This window comes from Vigna angularis, chromosome 4 (assembly GCF_016808095.1).
Source record: "Vigna angularis cultivar LongXiaoDou No.4 chromosome 4, ASM1680809v1, whole genome shotgun sequence".
Classification (NCBI taxonomy): Eukaryota; Viridiplantae; Streptophyta; class Magnoliopsida; order Fabales; family Fabaceae; genus Vigna; species Vigna angularis.
The window spans coordinates 39,511,158-39,531,958 of record NC_068973.1 but is presented as its reverse complement, the minus strand read 5'-3'; the positions used below and the strand labels follow the sequence as shown (position 1 = coordinate 39,531,958).

At 31.9% G+C, this 20,801-nt stretch overlaps 2 protein-coding genes across 2 annotated transcripts; both read right to left on the bottom strand.

Annotated features, from left to right (window-relative positions):
* Positions 1 to 3,554: 3,554 nt before the first annotated feature.
* Positions 3,555 to 8,026, bottom strand: LOC108343375 (polyadenylate-binding protein RBP47C). The gene is made up of 6 exons (XM_017581621.2): positions 7,260 to 8,026; positions 5,625 to 6,090; positions 4,864 to 4,919; positions 4,639 to 4,769; positions 4,446 to 4,542; positions 3,555 to 3,931 (listed from the first exon to the last, which is right to left on the bottom strand). Exons 1-6 carry the CDS (start codon positions 7,611 to 7,613, stop codon positions 3,770 to 3,772), a joined length of 1,266 nt encoding a protein of 421 aa, XP_017437110.1. The 5' UTR covers positions 7,614 to 8,026; the 3' UTR covers positions 3,555 to 3,769.
* Positions 8,027 to 15,096: 7,070 nt separating this feature from the next.
* Positions 15,097 to 16,833, bottom strand: LOC108341279 (uncharacterized). Its single transcript, XM_017578976.2, has 6 exons — positions 16,822 to 16,833; positions 16,487 to 16,725; positions 16,074 to 16,332; positions 15,682 to 15,861; positions 15,445 to 15,600; positions 15,097 to 15,353 (listed from the first exon to the last, which is right to left on the bottom strand). The coding sequence occupies exons 1-6, from the start codon at positions 16,831 to 16,833 to the stop codon at positions 15,177 to 15,179; spliced, it is 1,023 nt and encodes a 340-aa protein (XP_017434465.1). The 3' UTR covers positions 15,097 to 15,176.
* Positions 16,834 to 20,801: the final 3,968 nt, after the last annotated feature.

The following is a 20,801-nucleotide window of genomic DNA, read 5'->3' as shown; positions in this document are numbered from 1 at the left end:
CTCAGAACTGAAACAATAATCAAATGTGTGTTTTTTTTCACATAAAAAAGTCCTAGTAGCATGTAAGTGAGTAAAAAAAAATTACTGAATTAACAAAAATGTATTGGATTTATAAAATCTTAATTATTAAAAGTTGAATTATAACAATTTATGTGTAGTATTGTTTCCCTAACCCATATACTCCCAATTCTTCATACTTTCTTTGAATGCAGTAGTATTTTTTGTGTGGAGTTAGAATATATTTTCTTTGTCTCTTTGTAACCTTTAAGCTTGTTATGTTATTATATTAGATGTTGGCCTGAGCTTGATGTTGTCCAAACTCCAAGCAAGTTGAATGAAAATGTTTTCATCTTTTTAATCTTAAATGACTCATAATTTTAATTGTTGGGTTTTATGAAACACTAGTGCAGAAAGGGCTATAGACGTCCGTTCTTTAGGTTTTTTAACGTCCGACCTCCAACGGACGTCTATGCGGGTGACGTTTATGTAGACGTCCGTTGTGTCAGGCCGGACGTCTATATGGACGTCCGCTGTGACAGGCCGGACGTCTATATAGACGTCCGCTGTGAACCTCTCGGACGTCTATACACTACTGCAGAAAGGGCTTTATTAGACGGCTTATCTAGGGTTATTTAGGATTACAGGGTTTGGACGTTTGTTTGTGCACTGCAACACGTCTGAAGAACAGATTCGAAATGAAAATGGAGGAAGATGGAGGAGTAAACGACCTAAAACGTAGGCCAAAAAACGCCGCCCAAGAACACGCAACAAACTGCACCAAAATGCACCGAAAACGATTTTTAATCGGTCCAAATGAAAGATATTTCATCACTGAACAATTTAATCGGAACAAAAATAAGATTAAATGGTCCAAAACACATAAAAACCAACCTGGAAATGCAAGGCGCAGAGGGAACTCTCAGGGGTTCGCATAACTCCTCGCGGGTTCGCGTTTTGGTGTGTGTCCTTATTTTAAACGTCTTTTGAACGTTAGTTGTGGCGGGGGCCGGACGTCTATAATATAGTAGACGTCCGGCCCCCTCCAGGACGGACGTTTACTATATATAGACGTTCATCCCCCTCAAGGACGGACGTTCAAGAGACTGATGGGTTCAACTACCCTGTCAGCCTCTTGAACGTCCGTCCAAGAGGGGGACGGATGTCTATATATAGGAAACGTCCGTCCTGGAGGGGGACGGACGTTCAAGAGACTGATGGGTTCAACTACCCTGTCAGCCTCTTGAACGTCCTTCCTGGAGGGGGACAGACGTCTATATATAGGAAACGTCCGTCCCCCTCCAGGACGGACGTTCAAGAGGCTGACAGAGTAGTTCAACCCGTCATCCTCTTGAACGTCCGTCCTGGAGGGGGACGGACGTTTACTATATAGTAGACGATCATCCCCCTCCAGGACGGACGTTCAAGAGGCTGACGGGTTGAACTACCCTGTCAGCCTCTTGAACGTCCGTCCTTGAGGGGGACGGACATCTACTATATATGGACGTCCGGCCCCTTCCAGGACGGACGTTCAAGAGACTGATGGGTTAAACTACCCTGTCAGCCTCTTGAACGTCCGTCCTGGAGGGGGACGGACGTCCATATATAGTAGACGTCCGTCCCCCTCCAGGACGGACGTTCAAGAGGCTGACAGGGTAGTTTAACCCGTCAGTCTTTTGAACGTCCGTCCTTGAGGGGGCCGGACGTTTACTATATATAGACGTCCGGCCCCCTCTAGGATGGACGTTCAAAAGGCTGAATCTTCAACTCTCATATCAGGCTTTTGAACGTCCGTTAGAGGGGTCGGACGTCTACTATATTATAGACGTCCGACCCCCTCTAGGACGGACGTCTCCACACTCAATTATTTACATTTATGCCACCGGTCAATTATTTACGTTGGGGTTTTGGTGGACGGACGTCTATGGAGTGACGTTATAGATCAATTCTGCACTAGTGAAAATGGTTTTTCGTATGTATTGACAATTGTTTTTATTAGAAAGTAAAACTAGTTAAAAGAAATCCTTTTAATGAATTTCTAGACTTCTTGAAAATAAATTTTAGTCACAATTTCTAAAAGTTCACTTAGAAAAACTCTTTACCACTAATTCATTAAAAGCTTAAAATAGACAATAATAAAAGAGTAAAAATATGTCTATTTAAGTAAGTATTTTTTATTATAGTTTTAGTGAATATGTTAATTAATAAATGATGTATTTGATTTCTTAGAAACAATATTTACACATTACTTCTTAATAGCAAACCAAGTCAAACTAGACCAGACTAAACTGGATTGAACCGCATCAAACCAAATAGAATTGGACCAGTTTGAATCAAACTGAACCATATTGAATTGAATCAAATCAAACCAAACCGAATCAAAACAAATTAAACTGAACCAAACCAAATCGAACCAAATTAAGTAACATGCTCAACTGCAAAGCTGAGCCAAACCAGTCGAGCCAAGCCCACCAAGCTGAGCCTAGGTTAGTAAAGGCAATGTGAGGTAAGCCAAGTTTAGTTGACTAAGCCAAAATTGAGTCAAGGTTAGCTGACCCGAGCCTAACTTAGAAGAGCCTAGTCGAATCGAACAAAACCAAGTTGAACCGAACTGAACCTAACCAAAACAAACTGGACTGAACTGAATTTAGCCGAACTGAACTGAATTTAGCCGAACTGAACTGAACCAAACCAAACTAAACCGATTAGATTATTTTAATAATTATAATTTCATTACTTTTTTTTTTATCATAATACTAGTTTATAATAATAAATTTTCTTGTAAAATTTTGCTCTCTCTTTCCGTTCCATTCAACTAAACTTGTTAGTCCTTGATAAAAGAATCTAAAATTTAATTAGAGTTAATAAAGTATAATTATAATAACTTTTAAGCCAATTAAAGTTAAATGTAATTTTTAATTTTATGTTCAAAAATGTCAAACATAAAACAGCAGTTAATTTAGCAATTTTACTAAAATCTAAATACACTCTTATTATCCTGTTTCATCCCAAATCATCAATAGTTTAGATTAAATATTTAGAAAATAAAATCTAACATGAGTAGTATATAAAAAGAACTACATTTAAACTTTACATAAAAATTCGATTCAAAAATAGAAACATCTTTTAAAATTTAAGAAATATTTACTAAACAAAATTTATAATCACAGATATAACAAAACAAAATTTTGTATATTTGGTTTACTTATTAAAAAATAAAATTCTCAGACAAAAAGGATAAAATAATCTTTAAGCAATTTTGTCACACTCATGCAAAACTAACTTAATGAATGATTCTACTTTTATTAAACTATTAAATACGATACCAAATTAATGATTTAGATAAAAATAACATAATATCCACTTGAAGACAAGACTCGAAAGCTATAAAAGCTACAAAGAATTCAATTCTTAAAAATTATGTAAGGATCTACATAGGAAAAGAAAACGAAATAAAAAAAATCTACATGAACTAAAATTGGGTTTTAAACAAATTTATAAAAAGCTTTTATATCGATATTTCCAAAAGAAAACAAAGAATTTAAATGCAAGGAAGAGGACAAACTTAAGCATACTTAATTATTAAAACAAACAAGTTTAAATCCCATGAATCTAAACGAATGATAATATTAATTGAATTCCTAGCTTTGGTTATCAAAATTCAACTCCACTCCAGAATTAGGAGGGATTCTTGAGAAAGTTAGAAGGGAGAATGTTAATGTGGTTGTTCAAGGGCGAGATGCTGTTGGTAAGTCCTACTCCTGCAATGCACTTAACTTACTTGCTGCTGGTGTCCTCCATAAATAGGGTATGCCCCATAAGCAGCAGCATAGATACTGGGATCATGAGGAGCTGGTAAAGCATACCCATAACCATCATAAACAGCTCCCCCGTAATATGCCCCATTCCAAGGACTGCCGAAATCTCCTCTAAACTGTTACCCACACAATAATTGCAATTTAATGTTAGACACCACCAAAACAAATATACTACAATTCATGTATAATATTCATGAATCACGTGCAGCAATTAGTAACACAAGTTAACAAGTTAACAGTATCTATATAATATTCTTTCTCACTTCATTAAAAATAAAAAAGAGGAAATAAGAAATTTATTTTCTTTTCCTTTTTTTATACCAATTATCTTAGAAAACATCTAACTTTTTAATAATTTTCTTTCCTTTCTCTCTCATTTCCAACTCAAAGAAATGCCGTTCAGTGATTTTATCAGGAGGGAAGCAAACAAACATTTTTTTAGAGTAAATTGGCTGTTGGAAAAACTTAAATTGTATTATAAAATTGTTTTTTTAACTTCCTATGACACCAGCACAACGTGGTAGTAACAGACATGTCAAAACTTAATGAATCTAGTTCCTTCCTGTAGATTAATAGAGTAGATAAAATGGCATTGAGAACATATTTCCCTGCATGTTTGACAGAGATTACCTGCTTATTTGCTGGATTGCGGCCCCACGAAAGACGAACCATTTGCTTGCCTATAGTTGTCCCATTTAGCTTCTGCAATGCCTCTTCAGCATTATTTCTGGAATGGTTGAGGTAGTGGACACACACATGTTAATCAAAAAGCATGTTATCTGAGAATATGTTAAGATTTAAATGACAGGGTCAGGACTCCTACCTGTTTGCAAATTGTACAAAACCACATCCTTTTCCAACAGGTATCTTAACAGAGACTATCTCACCATACTGGGAGAATGGCTGCCTAAGATCTTCAGCAGTAACATTGGGGTCAAGACCTCCGACAAATATCTATAATTGAATCAACCAACAGAAAATATAGTGACAAATCAATTTTGTTTTTGGCTGAAAAAAGAACCTAATAATGAAAAGCTGAAAAGCTTACAGTTGTGTTCGTAGAATCAGCTTCAGATTGGTTGGATGTGCCATTGGACTGACTTCCTATACAAATAAAGGGACAAAATCAAATCTCAACTAGTACAATTATTTCAGACTTTTGCAGCAGCAAGCACACGACAAACAAATGTAAAAGTTAAATTTGAGTGACATAGGCCTTGTTTGTTTACTGTTTTCGCAAACATATATGTTTTCTAAATTTTGTTTGTTTCTGAGTACATTTACTAGTGTTTGTTCCTGTACACATTTCTGTTCTCTAAAAGTTTACTCTTTGTCACTTGAATATAACCGTAAAGGTGACAGAAGAGAGAGTGAGAAAAAAAGTTCCAATTGTTTATGATTTTTGCTTTTTAAAACACTAGGAAACAATTTTTAAAATTGTATAGATTCTAAGTATGAAATTGATTGCAAAATACCCGAGTATAGAATTGTTTTAGAAAACAACTTTTAAAAGAAAAAAGTTACTAGGAAAACAAAGATTCAATATTTTTTATCAATCAGCTACTTGCCTACTAAGGAACAAATAACATCATGCTGAAATCACCACTCCAACAATGAATCCATGCATATAGCTCACATGTGCTTCCAATGTCTATCAGCAGTAACATGATGCAAAACATGTAAAACAGGAAACAAGCGTCTAAAAATATTTTTCTTTAAATTGAATGTATAATATCTTTTGGTGGTATTCCTTTTAAAGAAGATAATTTAATTTCAGATACTAGACGCAATGGCTGGGATTTGGCGTACCTTGTTGATAGCCAGACGTTTTCCTTGGAGTTGCAGCACCAATACGCATAGGCCTGCTAGAGCAGTAAACTCCATTCATTTCAGTCATAGCCTGAGACCTCTCATTATCATCTCCAAACCTGACGAAACCATAACCCTTTGAACGGCCAGTATTGGCATCAAAAACAACTTTTGCAGCTTTAACAGATGGGTATCTATTAGAAAAAGTTTCATGCAACATGCTATCTGTAACATCAGCAGCTAAATCTCCTACAAAAATAGAAAGATCAGGGACATTATCTGAACGCTTGTCTCCTGTGCTAAATGATGCCCAGTTCAGGCGGAAAGGTTGCTCTGTGTTAGGCATCAATATCCCAGCATAATTCTGCAAAACTTTCTCAGCTGTGCCATGCGAATAGAATTCAACAAATCCATAACCCTCTGATAGACCAGTCTGCTTATTTCGAATAACCTTAATGGAGGAAATCTGAAAAAATGTACAATAGTAAATTATAAGAAAAGCTCAGGGACCAGTTTCCATCATAACAAACAAATCTTTGAATAATCAGGTTAATGATTATTTATACTTCAGATGGCACTAGCAGATGAATGACACTGAAATCACCTTTTTCTAGTTAAAACTAGCTTACCTACAACAACTCTACTTGTGTCTAAAACCTTCAATGCTTAAGCCCAACCCAGCTAACAAAGACAAAAGCCTTCAAATTCACTTAAATCCTAATTTTTCATACTTCAAATGACACAAAAGAAATTTATCACATCGGAAGATTTCAGATTTTTGCACACAGGCACTTAACCCTCGAACTTCCAACCGATTCAAATTTCATTAAATTCAATCAAATGGCACCACCTAAATTTATACATAGCTTGAAATGTCAGAAAATAAAATTAGAGAGAAGCTAAATGAACAGGTAAGACACAGAAAGCAAAACTGAAAAGGGATTTTATCTGTGCTTCATTGCAACATAATGCAGATGAAAAAAAACTGTTTCTCCAACATTTTGGTTATATATAAAGGCAACATTAATCTTTGAACTTATAAAATCTAATGCAACCTCCTACCAAACTGTTCACCAGTCACTGTGACACAACATTTCTTCGTTATCGTCGTTATGTATAAGGTTCCAAACACAATTTCAAGTAACACAACAAAAACAATAAAACCTTAATTAAACAGGTCAGGTTGAGGTTGGCTACAGGATTTGCAAACAGAAGGAATTTTTCAAATAACACAACCAAATTGAAAATTCTTTTCAATTTCTAAACTTCAATTAGCATGGTTATAAAAAACTAAAAGTATATCACCTTTTTTTTATCACACGATTACAAAAAGAAAAAAAAAAGGAGGACTACCCTTTCTTCTTACATTGCCGAGGTTGACACCAAACCAAAACGAAACCATGCAAGAAACTTCACATATCACATCATAACAAAGAAGCCTCAATCCAATTGTCAAAAACCCACGTCAGACTCCTCATCTCACAATAATGTTGATTAGAACCCAACCGCTTTAAACAAAGAAACCGAACAGGAACAGTCTTACGTTTGAAAAAAAACAATAAGTGAAAAAACACACTAGTACGAGTGTGTGTTAACGTGTCGGACGAGAAAACATATATACAGAAAGAGAAGGACCTCGCCGGTGGAAGCGAAACAGCGGTGGAGATAATTTTCATCCATCCAGTGATGCAAATCGCCGACCCATACGGTCTTGTTCTCGACGCTGGATCCCTGATGGTGCGCGTGCGACACGTGCGAGAGCTGCTGCTGGTACTGGTGATAGGCGACATAGGGCTGCGGAGGCGGCGGCGGCGCGGCATAATGTTGAGGCGGCATCATGTGGTGCTGCATTACCATGGCAGCCGCTGGGTACTGCATCGGGAGCCACTGCGGCGGTACGGGCACAGGCTGCGGCGGTGGCGGCGGGGGCGGCGTCTGCTGGTTCTGCTCCGTGGCTTGCGAATCAGAGCCGTTCGATGTTGGTTGCATCTTTTCTCTCAATTACCGTTACGGCAAGCGCCTCTCTCGGCTGTTCTTTCTTCCTTCTTTCACCCTAAATAAATAAATAAAAATAGGAACGAGGCGAGTTCGTTACGCGAGTATGTGTGTAGTGAGAGAGAGAGAAGGGTTGAATCTGGATTTTGAGAAAGGTCGCGGTGAGGGTCTAAGAGGAGGATGATGATTTATGATTTATGATTTATGATGAGGATGACGGATTCTTGGGTTGGCTTCGTGAACGCGGTTCCCCTTTCCACCCTTAGATCAAATGGTGGGATGCGATCTCAATCGTTGGATCTATTAATCAGGGATATGCATAACACTCTCCTACTATGCTTCGCTAACTTCGCTTCCTCTCTCTCCAGGATCCGCCGCCACCTCTTCTTTTCTTTCCCTCACTCTTCACTTCTTTTATTTATTTATTTATATATATATATATATTATTATTTTAGTTTGTTCGTTCGTGTGTTTGTGTGTGACAGTTTAACTTTAACCTCGCACAACTTATGTTACGGTGGTCAGTGATGTTGGGAAGTTAATGGCAGTGAAAACTTAACGGCACGGTAGATTGCCTTGGAATCAGATCACATGGTTCAGGACTATGCTATGCTACCATACTATCTGCGCACCGTACTACCACTTTCTCTATCCTTCTGCTCTATTTTGTTCCTTTTTTGTTTTTAGAAAAAAATAATCGTTTTTTAAGGTGATAAATGTTTATATAAAATATTAAAAATCAATTAGTTTCAAATTTTAATCACACCATAGAATAATATTTTTGTTTTCATTTTACTTTGTAATTCTAAATTTAATATGATTTTTAAATTTAAAAATAAAAATAATGTAGTTTCTAAACGAACCTCAGAAAGAGCCCATTCCATCCACGGGAAAGTGAAAGGCCTTTTACACTGAACTTGAAGAAAGAATGCAGAAATCCATACCCAATATTGACAGTTTGTTTTTAGTTGTTATTCCAAAAATAACATGATAATTTATAAAGAACATGATTCTGTTACAGTTTTTAAAAATATACTATACTAACTTAAATTTTGTTTTATACAATTCTGACAACTTTAAATCTAAAGAAATTTTTCAGATGAAAAATATAGAAAAAAAATGTATCTATTCGTTAGATAGATGGATAGAGATGAAAAAGGAATCATTTAAAATTGAGAATTATAACAAATTAAATTGAGATGTTTTAACCTTGACATTGAAATTAAGTAAACAACTAGATATTTTACATAGGTTATTAGAAAGTATTTATATTGTTTAAATTAATGATGTAAACATTATTTTGTGAAAGATAAAACACGGTGGCCACGACCCTCCAAAACCTTGATACAGGATTAACATAGAGTAGACCAAAAAAAAGGACATCAAACAACAAAAGTAGAAACACACAATGATGGAAATTCAAAACGTGTGAGCAAAAGTACCAACGAATAACAAAGAAAGTGAACCACATTTTAATACACATTTTAATAAAGAAAAGACTCCATCACATCACATGTTAATAACAACCAACATAATGTGTATAATAAAAATAAATATTTAAAAATTATGCCTTTACATCGAATACATTATTTAATGTAATTTATTTTCTTACATTGATTCAAATTTAATTAATATAGCATATATTTAAGTATTTACTAAATTGTCACTACATTTACTTCTAATGTTATTTCCCTTTTAATTGACCTAGTACTTCACATTAATGGAAATTAATATTCATTATTTCTATCTTTTATAGGATAACACAAGATGCCCTCCAGGGCAGGCGGAGAAGGTTTGATTTTTAAAATCCAACAAAACATAATCAATCCATATTCAATCTAAATCTAATTAGTTAGATTATATTTGAAATTTAAAACTATAAATTTCCAACTTTATTAAGATATAATTAAAATTATTTAAATTGGTATGATTATAAATTATAATTAAATATTATTAGATTTTTTTGTTTCATAATCCCAGGTGTAATGGAAGTTGGTTATTACCATGTGATTGGAATTACACTTGGTTAATTCAACTACATGTTACATAACATCATTGACTAGTTTAACAAGACAATCTAATTAATTAAATTTAAAGTCTTAATTTATTTGACAAAATATGTTACTTTTTTTGTATCGTCTAGATTAAGTATCAATGAGATTGATTTCATAATAATAAAAAAAAATCCACACTCTACTTGTATATATGAGTTTTTTTATCGATAAAAAATAACATGTAATGATATTTGATATGTCAGAATCCCTTTACAATATGTAAATCCAGGACGGTTTGAAATGTTCAAAGTTGGATTTTATGAACTTGGCATTTCTAAAATTGGCTTATTTTGGTTCTTCTGAAATTAGAAGTTAAAGGAGGAGAGTGAGTTTTGTTTTCTTCTTTGTATATAAAGACTAAAATCTTATGTATGTATAAATATATAGTATTATTTCTTGATAAAAGAAACATGTATGAATTTCAGCAGTAGCAAAAGTAAAAGGTCTTTTAAGATAATCAAACAGAAGATTCAACATTAATAAAATATGCGTAAAACTTAAACAGAATACAATTATTTTTAACTCAAAAACATTAGATGATAAACTTTAAAATCTTATTTTTCATATTATCTTAAACTTTATTAATTTTATTCAATATAAAATTTTAATTCATAATTAAATTCGTCAACATTCATCGGTCAAAGCAAAAGAAGGCATAACAAGCTATCATATGTAGTAGTTTAGCCTTTAAAATCTGCAACAGCGCCTACACCTACTCAACCTGCAACTATGGGTAGTACTTACTTTGTGACCTTATTTGAAAAGTTGCATAATGTCTTATGAATTGTTTTGGACTATTAGACAAGATTTAGATTTTTTGGTGTTGATATTTTCGGCCAAACAACTCCTAAATGCATTCTAACAAGTGAAGTTAATTTATGTCAAGTCATTTCTTCCTCCAAATATCACAATTTCATTCTATAACAATTCCAATTTTATGACAATTTGATTCACATACGAACCCTCACACTTTGTTGACCTTTTGTTACCTATTCATTAATTTAAGTAATGCATAACTTAATTTGTGGCATTAATTTTATTACTTCAATATTGACGATATTATTTGAATTAGCTTTCCTTGCATCAAATTTCGACATCATAAAAAAATAATAAATTGTAAGAATAACGTAATTCTTAATAAATTTAATACGTTAATATATTTATTTTTGAACAGCTCAAATCAATGAAGTACAGTGTTGTATTTCAAAATAACGTTGTCAAACAGTACACCGTCATACCGCTTTGCCACTTTGCCTAATTTTTTTTTTCCAATTTTAGTATTATTTTTTCCTCCTGTGGTTTTCTTAACACAAAATAACGTTGTCAAACAATACACCGTCAAAAATAGTTTTTTTTTTATCTAAATGAAGGAAATTATTTTTTTAAAATTTTAATAGATTTTAAGTGAGTAAATTATTATTATTTTTCAATTTTTATTTAAATACACACATATTTATATGTTATTATTATTTTATTTGTTACAATATCCGTTTTTTATATATATATATATTAATCAAATTAAAGATATATAATTAGAAGAAACAAATATTAACCTCGAAAGTTAAAAAGATCAAACAAAGAAAACAATTTTTAATTAAAAGAAAAATAATATTTAAAACGACCGAAAAGAGTATGAAAGAAGAAACAAGTTATGAGATATGAAGCTACAAAGCAATTGAGTACAATTTTAAAATTACAGATGCATATATTTAATACTTACATAGTGTAAAACTTACACACAAATTAATGAAGGGCCATAAACTATGTGCAGGTTTCTGTATGCATGGGATATCCATAACTTATACACATAATTAATCCCCATCTACAGATATAAATACCTTTATTATCTGTACACCTAAATCTGCATATTGGAACTTGGTTTTGGAACCAGCTTCAATTCCCAATCTTTTTTCTTCTCTCCAAATGTGATGAGCATACAGAAAGATGTTAGATTTAAATCTGGGAGTAACATTTTTCAAATATAGTGATAATATATGATATTGTGAAATGCAGAGTGTAGTAATAGCAGTGTATCTAGGGCTTTGGAATGTCGGCGCGTGGTGAGGAATGACCAGCACCAGGACTGTGCCCTGGATCTGTCGGTTGGAAATCGTTCACAGTCCAGTTTCTGACACTGTCATTTTGTGGATTCTTGGTGTTAAGTGCTGCAGTTGAAGTATATTCTGCCACTTTAGCCATTTCTGTGATACTGTTTTCATGCTTGGTCTCCAATTGCAGTGGCCTTCCCTGAGCTAAAAAAGTTCCATGAAAAATCATTAAGGAGAGAAAAATAGCACTGACCATGAACTCAATTCTCGAATTGCCCATGATGAAGCTTGGCCTTGAGATATTTTTAGTGTGTGGATTGGGAAAACTGAGATGTATATGAAGCTGTGCCTGAAAATAATTTGTGTTTTGTGAGTTTTTATAGGCCACTCAACTGAAATGAATGTATAATATCAATGAGAATGTGGGTAAGTATTAATGGTGAATGTAAACTTGTTCATGATTATGCTCCTCCAAGATTCCCTTTTGGGAACCAATATGTGGGAGTATCTTTCAATTTAGTGTCCCTTTGAATTTTCCTACTACTATGTGTTTTGCACGTTGCATGCAACTATTATTTCGGTGTGCACTTCAATGTAATGGTGTTATTAATTTACACTCAAAGAAGACTCCACTACAAATTAAGGGTGGAAGGAAAATCAAGAAATATATTGAAAATTTTGTTTGAAGAGATAATATATTTAAAAATTTAGTCTTCAGTTTATTTAATAACACTCATGAAGAGCCAATTTTAACATTGATTTTATTAAATATAATAGATCTTTAGTAAAATAGGAAAAGTAACGTATAATTAGTTATTTCAAAATGAAGAAATGGTGCAAAAGAAATAGTGTAGCCACTATGGGTATCCTGATTAGACGTTTTTGGTTTGAAGCCAAGTGTGTTTTGGGGGGCCCTAGGCCTTGGCTAGATTCCATACTCTCACCGGTTATTGGAAGTAGTTACTGTGCCACTATTGCAGTAGACCTTACTGCAATAGGTACTAGAATTTTATCAAAATTTACAAATATATCTAAATAACTTTAAATTATTCAATAATCATTTTTAAGAAAATTATTTTCTAAACAAAAGTATTTTAACTTTATAAATTTATAGAATTTCAAGAAGGTATAAATATATTAAAAGAGAGTGTGATATCATGTTTTTCAGGTATATTAACAAATAACCATTTAGTGTATTTTTTTTTATATATATCTTTTGCTATCAGTTAAAATTTACTTGAATCTTAGTAAAATTGCGGAAGGCTATTCCATAGTTAATAAGTTTCAGACGACTTTATGTATTAAAAGAGTCTGCAGAACACTATATTGTGAATATTTATGAAGAAATAAATAAGCGCAAAAAAATATGTGAAAAAGTGGGAAAAGGAGAATACATTTTTGAGTAATTAAAATTAGACACAATTATATTTTTTTTGTCATTAAAGTTAAACTTAAATATATTTTTAGTCCTATAAACTTAATCAAGGGGTTTGATTTTGGTCTTACAAAGTTTTTCTTTTGTACTTTTCAGTTTTTGTAAAATTTTAAATAATTTCTTTTAAAATTTTAAATTACTAAGTTTGATCCTCGAATCTATTTTAGGATTAAATAATATGTTTATTTTTATGTGTACTATTATTTTTTTTGTAAATATTTCTTGCCGATATGCCATCACAATATTAGCAGACATCACTTAAACACGCATAGGTAAACATTAATTGGTAATTTTAAATGAACTTAAAATAGAGGAAAAAAAATGTTCACAACATCTTAGCCTTAAAAATAAACTTGTCTCTCTAGTCGTGCCTGTTTATTTCATGAATGTCCTATAATCTCTTCATTTGCCAACAAAAGAAAAATCCTGTGTCAATTGATTTGATTATTTTGAATAGAAAAATTACATTTCAATAATAATAAATTAAGTGAATAATAATAAAAATTAAATGCAGTTGTTTTCTTAAAAGGCAGACTTAATTAGTGAGAGAATTTTAGAAAAATAGAAAAGAAAAGCGCACTAAAATGTTGCAATGGGAGAGAGAGACATGATGCTTTGATATGCTATTAAAAAAGTGTAGGAGATCTTCACCATATTTAACTGCGCACTAAAACTGGAAGTAAAAGAAAGGTTGATAACCTTTTGAACCCCACTTAGATCCATATCCACCCTCTTGAGAAAATTTCCAAGAATGAAAATTATTAGTCAAATTAATGTAATGATTTAATCCTCAACTTGCATCAACTTCAGGGGAAATTTTGAGTGCTTCTTGAAATTCTGGGTTGGCTCCTAGAGCTGGGGAAGTTCGTCACCAGTGACCGGTGACCGCTGAACAGTAAAAGGATATTTATTTATCTCGCTTTCTCATCATATTCTATAAGAAATATATACATCTATAGTTGCCTATACGCAATGTAAAATGCACTGCTTATCTCTTCTATTAGTAGATCATCTGGTATCTTAATATTTACTGAGTTAAGGACTAATCTTTGTAATAATGATGAATTCTTCCATACATGTATATTCAAATTTGTTAACACTTTAGTTCAATCATGTCATTTTGTATGTGTTTAATTTTGGTTCATCTATTGGCACTGGCGGATTTCTCCATTATCAATTCTATTTCTATGACAGCGAATTTTTTAGCTAAAATGAAATTTCGGGATTTTAATTTTATATAAATGAAATTGGTTCAGAATCATAATTCTTATATTTTGGTTGTGGGTGAAAAATTAGGCATACAAATACAAGTTTGAGTTGATTTTTTATTTTACTCTGGCAACACCAAATAGCTGGTATAATCGTGGATGATAGTAGATTTGGAGTAAAAGTATATATTTGACATATAATAAATAACATGCCAGGTTACTGGTGATGTAAGTAGGTAGAGTTGTAAGTAACAAATAGTAACAATTATAATCTTTTGAATAATATTTTTAAGGTCAATCGTTCGATATTTGTTTGTTTGAGTTTTATGTATTTAAAATGCATTTTTTACTTTAATTACTAAGTGAAATTATTGAATGTAATAGGAATATAAATCCTCTAAAATATGCTTGGATGATTCTCACATATGCACCTAAAAGTTGAGATATGGGAGAAGTATGCTCAAGTAAGAGAGTTCAATCTTAAGTATAGAATAACAAGCATAAGTTTTCAGAGTATCTTTTATGATGAAATACTATGTGTATTTTTAAAATTTCAGACCCTTATATCATCTATAAAAAGTATTTCTAGTCGAGAAGCGAGTGCTAGATCTTCAGTTTTGATCATATTGAAACAAACCATTAATCTTGTAATAACTAGATTGAATTTTTCTGTCATTACTTTCCAAAAAGTGGTACTGATGCTTGCAATATAATCTCATGGCTACTCCCTTGTCATTAAACCTTTGATATCATATCATATGTACAAGCTATATAGAAGCATAAATGTTGGTGGAATGTTGTGACAAAATCTACTACTGTATTTGAGAATTTTTTCCGAGAAACCATTGGAATGGCGTCCCTGTGAGCTCTTCCTGGACCTCATCCCAGTTTTCAATCTGCTCCGATAATGGGGCAGTGTGTATCTTTACCTGACGACTCTCCAGATCTCTGTATGGCACCCTTAGAAATTCTTGAACGTCCTTCAGTTTCTGCAACATAAAACATTCAGTAAACAATCTTAAAATAATTAATGTTATTAGAAGAACATAATGTGTCTTTTGTTTAACTAGCGAGTCTTACAGTGCGATTGTGGACAAGATCATCGTAATAGAGAACAATATGGCGAGTGTTCCTAAAGTATGTGATGGCTTTTGCTGCTGTCTCCTTCATTATCTTTAGCTCTGGTATCAGCAATGTGATATTGAGCCGTGGTTTATAGTTGGCAAGAATTTTAGCCTGCACAACCACAACTAAATCACTTTTCAATTGAAGTCAACAACCACAAGTTATGCGAAGGAAGGAAACCAAAGTAGAAACCTCCGTTGCAGAGTGCACGTGAGACTTATGAGTTCCATTCAGTGCCTTGGCATCTTTGTCATAGGCATTCGCTAGCACTGATATCATTCTACGGAGCAAGTTCTTTCTGAATAGGAAGATTATAGAAACTCGTCTTCGTTCAAAGTATTCTCCAATTTCCTCATGATGCTCCATCAAACCCTGTATCAGACAACTGGTGACATATTATAGGAAATTCAAAAAATATGTTTTCAAAACAAAGATGCTAAATGAGGAGAAAAGTGATACAAAACACAACAAGAACTGATATTTGAATTGGCTATAGATACATGGCCATCCAATTAAATAATTTTCGTATAGAAATACGTAATAACTTTAAGTTTTCTTATTTAGTGTAATGGTTTCTTTTGTACCTGATTAAGCATCCACTTGAAGCCAACAGCTGCAGAACACTCATTCTTGGAGGCACTGGAAAACCAGTCGAGATTGTAAACTTGATCCATTGTCTCCAAAATGGAAGAAACGTTAGTCCTTCTTCTGCCTACTGAAAATATTTCTCCATTAGAGCTTACATTAATATGACTGTTCAAAAATGTCTCAAACCAACCGCTCCCAGATCTTTGCATTGACACAATGCAGAAAAATCGAACAGGATTGCAGGCACACTCTTCTCTGCATAATTAATGCACAACCATCAACAATTATATATAAATTGTAAAGAAAAAACAATTATCGGTCAGTAAATTACCATTCATTGTTTTTTAGTATTAATGAAATTGTTGAAGAGAAATAGATGCCCTCATTTCAACATATAGGTATATGTTACCTGCTAAAGGTTTTGGGTTCTGGATAGTGCAAGTATGAGACTTCCCATTCTTCAACACCAGGAGGATGATGACATGGCTGCTTGAAGACAGTGTTTTCTAGCAACTTGTTACTTGTGCTTACACCTTTTTGCTCTACAGATATTGTGAAAATGTAAATTCCACAAAGGACGGTCACTACTAAAACTACAAACCTCAATGTTAATGGGAATTTCTTGAAAGATTTTATATCCGGAGGGTCCTGTTAAAGAAAAGTTAGCAATTAAGGTGTAATCTGAGGCATGCAGGCAAAGGTAACTGACAAAAACGATGATGAAAAGAGAAACCCAGAACTTACTTTGGATTCCATTTAAGATCTTGGTGAACAAAATAGAAAAGATCCATAAAGAAGAACAGAGTAGTGAAAGGCATGGTTTCATAAATTTTGTTGGAAAGCTTGAGAGATACATGGCGAGAGAAGAGGTCAGAGGGTTTACTGGCAAATTATATATATAAAAAAATTAGATTATTCTCGTTTTTTTTATTGAATTGAACAATCAAATCTTATTGAATTTTATTTAATAAGCTTAAAGAAAAAAAAGGTAAATTTTTTTTATTGAATTAAATCTCGAATTTTGAATTTGATATTTAAATTAAAAACATATGTGTGTAATTTTATTTATAAATCTTTGATATCACACACATTTAAATTTTTATTTCTTTTATATTTATAAAATTATAACATAACCATAAGTATTTATGAAAGTACAGTTAATTAAAAATATTTTTTATAAGTAAGGGTGGATGAATATAACTGTCAAGTTATATAAATATATTTTTTAAAGAGTTATTCTACTGTTACCAAATAACAACTATTGAATCCTATATTTAAAACTTAAAACAATTTTAATTATATTTAATACATTTATTTTTTCATTTCTTTAATGTGTTATTTAGAAAAACAAAATTAGAAAATAAAAACCTATTACACATAGATAAAACCTATGATATATGAATACAATAATAGGACATGTATTTGAAAATATAATAAAAATAAAAATACCATAGTGAATCTAAATTAAATCCATATGTATTAAACATGGTCAAAATAAAATATTATACATTGTTATCATAAAGTACCAATTTTATAAATTAGATACTCTATAGACAAAAATTGGTCAAGTACTCTAAAATATCATATACTTATACATATTAAAAAATATATGATCTAAATTAAAGTATCAGTATATCATAAAATGTATCCATGAATGTAGATTTCAGAACAAACCATGAATTAAAAAATAAAAATAGAGGAAACCTGATAAACAATTCTTTACACTGCAATGATATAAATAGTAATGAGCTATTGTAAGAAATGTTTGTTTGGTCTATCGAGAAGGATTTTCCTGTGGTTACACAAACACCAATAATATTTGAGTCAACTATATAAGAAATCGACATCACTCTCTACCCAAAACTTTAAGGCAAAAGGCTAATGGATCTTTCATCTTTATATACTGTTCTACTTTCTCATTTCTATCCAATGTGAGACTTAGATTTACACTTGGATTTCCAACATTTCCCCCTCAAGGGTGAGTCCCTTCCACAAAGTTCCTTCCAGTGGAAACATTGCCAACCAATCACAACCATGAGTAACCATTTCCAACCGTCGTTCATCTTAACGGAACTCGCTTACCTGAATACCCTTTGTCAGGAGGAAGACTTTCGGTATATGAATCATTATACTTGTCTGAGCCGGTCACCAAGACAAACCTCTTCCTCAATTTTCTCAATAGTGGTATCAGAGTCGATGAGTTAAACGTCAAAGGCTTAAAATAATAAGAAGAATATTGTCAAAATACTTTTAACAACTTGGCTGAGTACTCATACACATGTAATTAGTTTTAGTTAATTTGATTTATCTCTTTCGACAATTGAATATCTTACTTGAAAGGAAAACATTGATCTTTTGAAAAAGAATTATTGATGATATGTATCATTAACAAGACATGAGCCCAACCTACATTGATATTACTTTCAATTCAATACTTTAAAATAATGATGAAAGATTTATTATAAATATTGGTGCTGTACGTGAGTCTTTGTTGAAGGTTATCACCACGCTTCTTTTCTGTGAACACAGCCACTCACGAAAGCTTCAAATTGATAGACTCAACCACTCATTGGCATTATATATATATATATATATATATATATAATATTAATATCAGTTTCTCCTCAAGAAAGCTCTCACAAAATTTAGGTAAACGTGAATTAAGTTGACGAGTTACTTTACTATTGCCCACACAAATGCGTGATGCCATTCAACGTATGCTAAGATAAGTCATAACCCTCACAAACCTAATTTGCATGTTTACTAAATTATTGATTACGTGTGTGTAAGTTACACCATTTTTAATGGCCATCAATCATTCAAGACAAGTTATTAGGTATTTACTCTTTCCAAAATTCTTCACATTTATCCTTATCTATTTTTTAATTAATTTAATTATGTATTGTAGAGCGGAAACATTACAACATGAAATTATATATGCAAGGTTTTCTTCTTTTTTTCCGAAAATACATTATTTTCACTAGAAATTAACTTAGTTTTTATCGTCACAAAAAACACACATATTATATATATATATATATATATATATATATATATATATATATATATATATATATATATATATATATATATATATATATATATATCGTATTTAAGTACGTGATGTTCCAGAAAAAAAATACGTGAACTCCCTCAGCCTGATATATATGGCTGTATGGCTTACGAGTTTTAATTAAATCTGATATATATGGCAACCTAACATACGTGTGATAACATTAATACATAGCATGCACATAAAGCAATGCACATCAGTTTCTACTTCTACAAGTCTAAAAGACACGATATGGTGCTTGTTTATTGTTATCTAACTCGGATTTTACACATCCATTATGATTCATGTTTTAATGCAAAGTTTATGGTTAAATTTAGTTTAAACGTATTCCTTAGTTATCTATAATGATTTAAAGTTAATTACCAAACTTTAATACAAGCAATCTGTAATATAATCACAAAGGTGTGGAAAAAATGTAATAGTGACGTACACACATCACTTGCGACAAAAACAGCCACAATCTTGACATATCTAACTATAATATCAGTATTAGTTTTTTCGTGTCATTGAAAGATTAGGCACCATGAATAAATGAAAAGTTAAAAATCACATTTAATTCAAAATTTTAACATGTTTATGACTCTTTATTATATAGTATTCATCTTATTTTCTTTTAATTAATGTGAAACTTCTATCTCACTTTGAACTTTTAACAAGTTCTAACTTTATCATTATCAAAAAAGAAATGTATATTATATGTGGTTCGTCCTTCATAATCTTTGGTTCAGCCTTCATAATCATATGTTTAATTAAAATTAGAGGGCAACATACCAAAGTATGCATATATATATATATATATATATATATATATATATATATATATATATATATATATATATATATATATATATATATATATATATATATATATATATATATATATATTCTTCACTGGGAATGAGTCTAAAAAGACTGCACCTTGAATCTATATATTCTAAAACAATCTTTTATTATACTTTGTTAAAATATTTAAACAAAAGACTGCATCCAAAAGCGTTACTCCCACATTATTAGAACGTTTTACAATATAATAAAACAATTTTAAAAGTTATCTAGCTCTCTACATTTAGCATAATAAACAAATCAAGACAAATGTCATTAAGAAAAAAAAATTGAGTGAAAATTACTTGTTTTTATCATTTTTTAATGTTTTTTTTCAAGATTTCAACAATTTTTTATTTTATTTTTTAACAAGTGTCTACTTAGCGAGACTTTTTCAAAATGTGGTTTAGTTCTACCCTTTCTTTTGTCTTAGAAATTAAACTTGTACAAACAATCATTAATTGTTAAACTTTTCGTGAGGAAAAGCCAAATGCTACTATCCACTCATTTTTGTAAACCACATTCGTAGAAATTATACTGGCTGAAAAATTTATGCGTGAAATGGTCTAAGAGAAGTTCCTCACTTCTCTATTTTTTTTCTTCTTGTTTTGTCTCACAAGTCTAATTCTATTATATTTAAGACAATGTTTGGACTTGGATTGTTCAACGCGGGGCCTTAAATGGTTTGCGTATTGGAGACATTAATCAGGTGCATCGTAGTGTAATTTTAACTTTAATTTATCCTTTGCACGCATTGCCCTATAAATAGAGCTTTAAGAAAAGACATCAAACAACCTACGAAAAACTTGATTAATCTAAACTTCTTCAC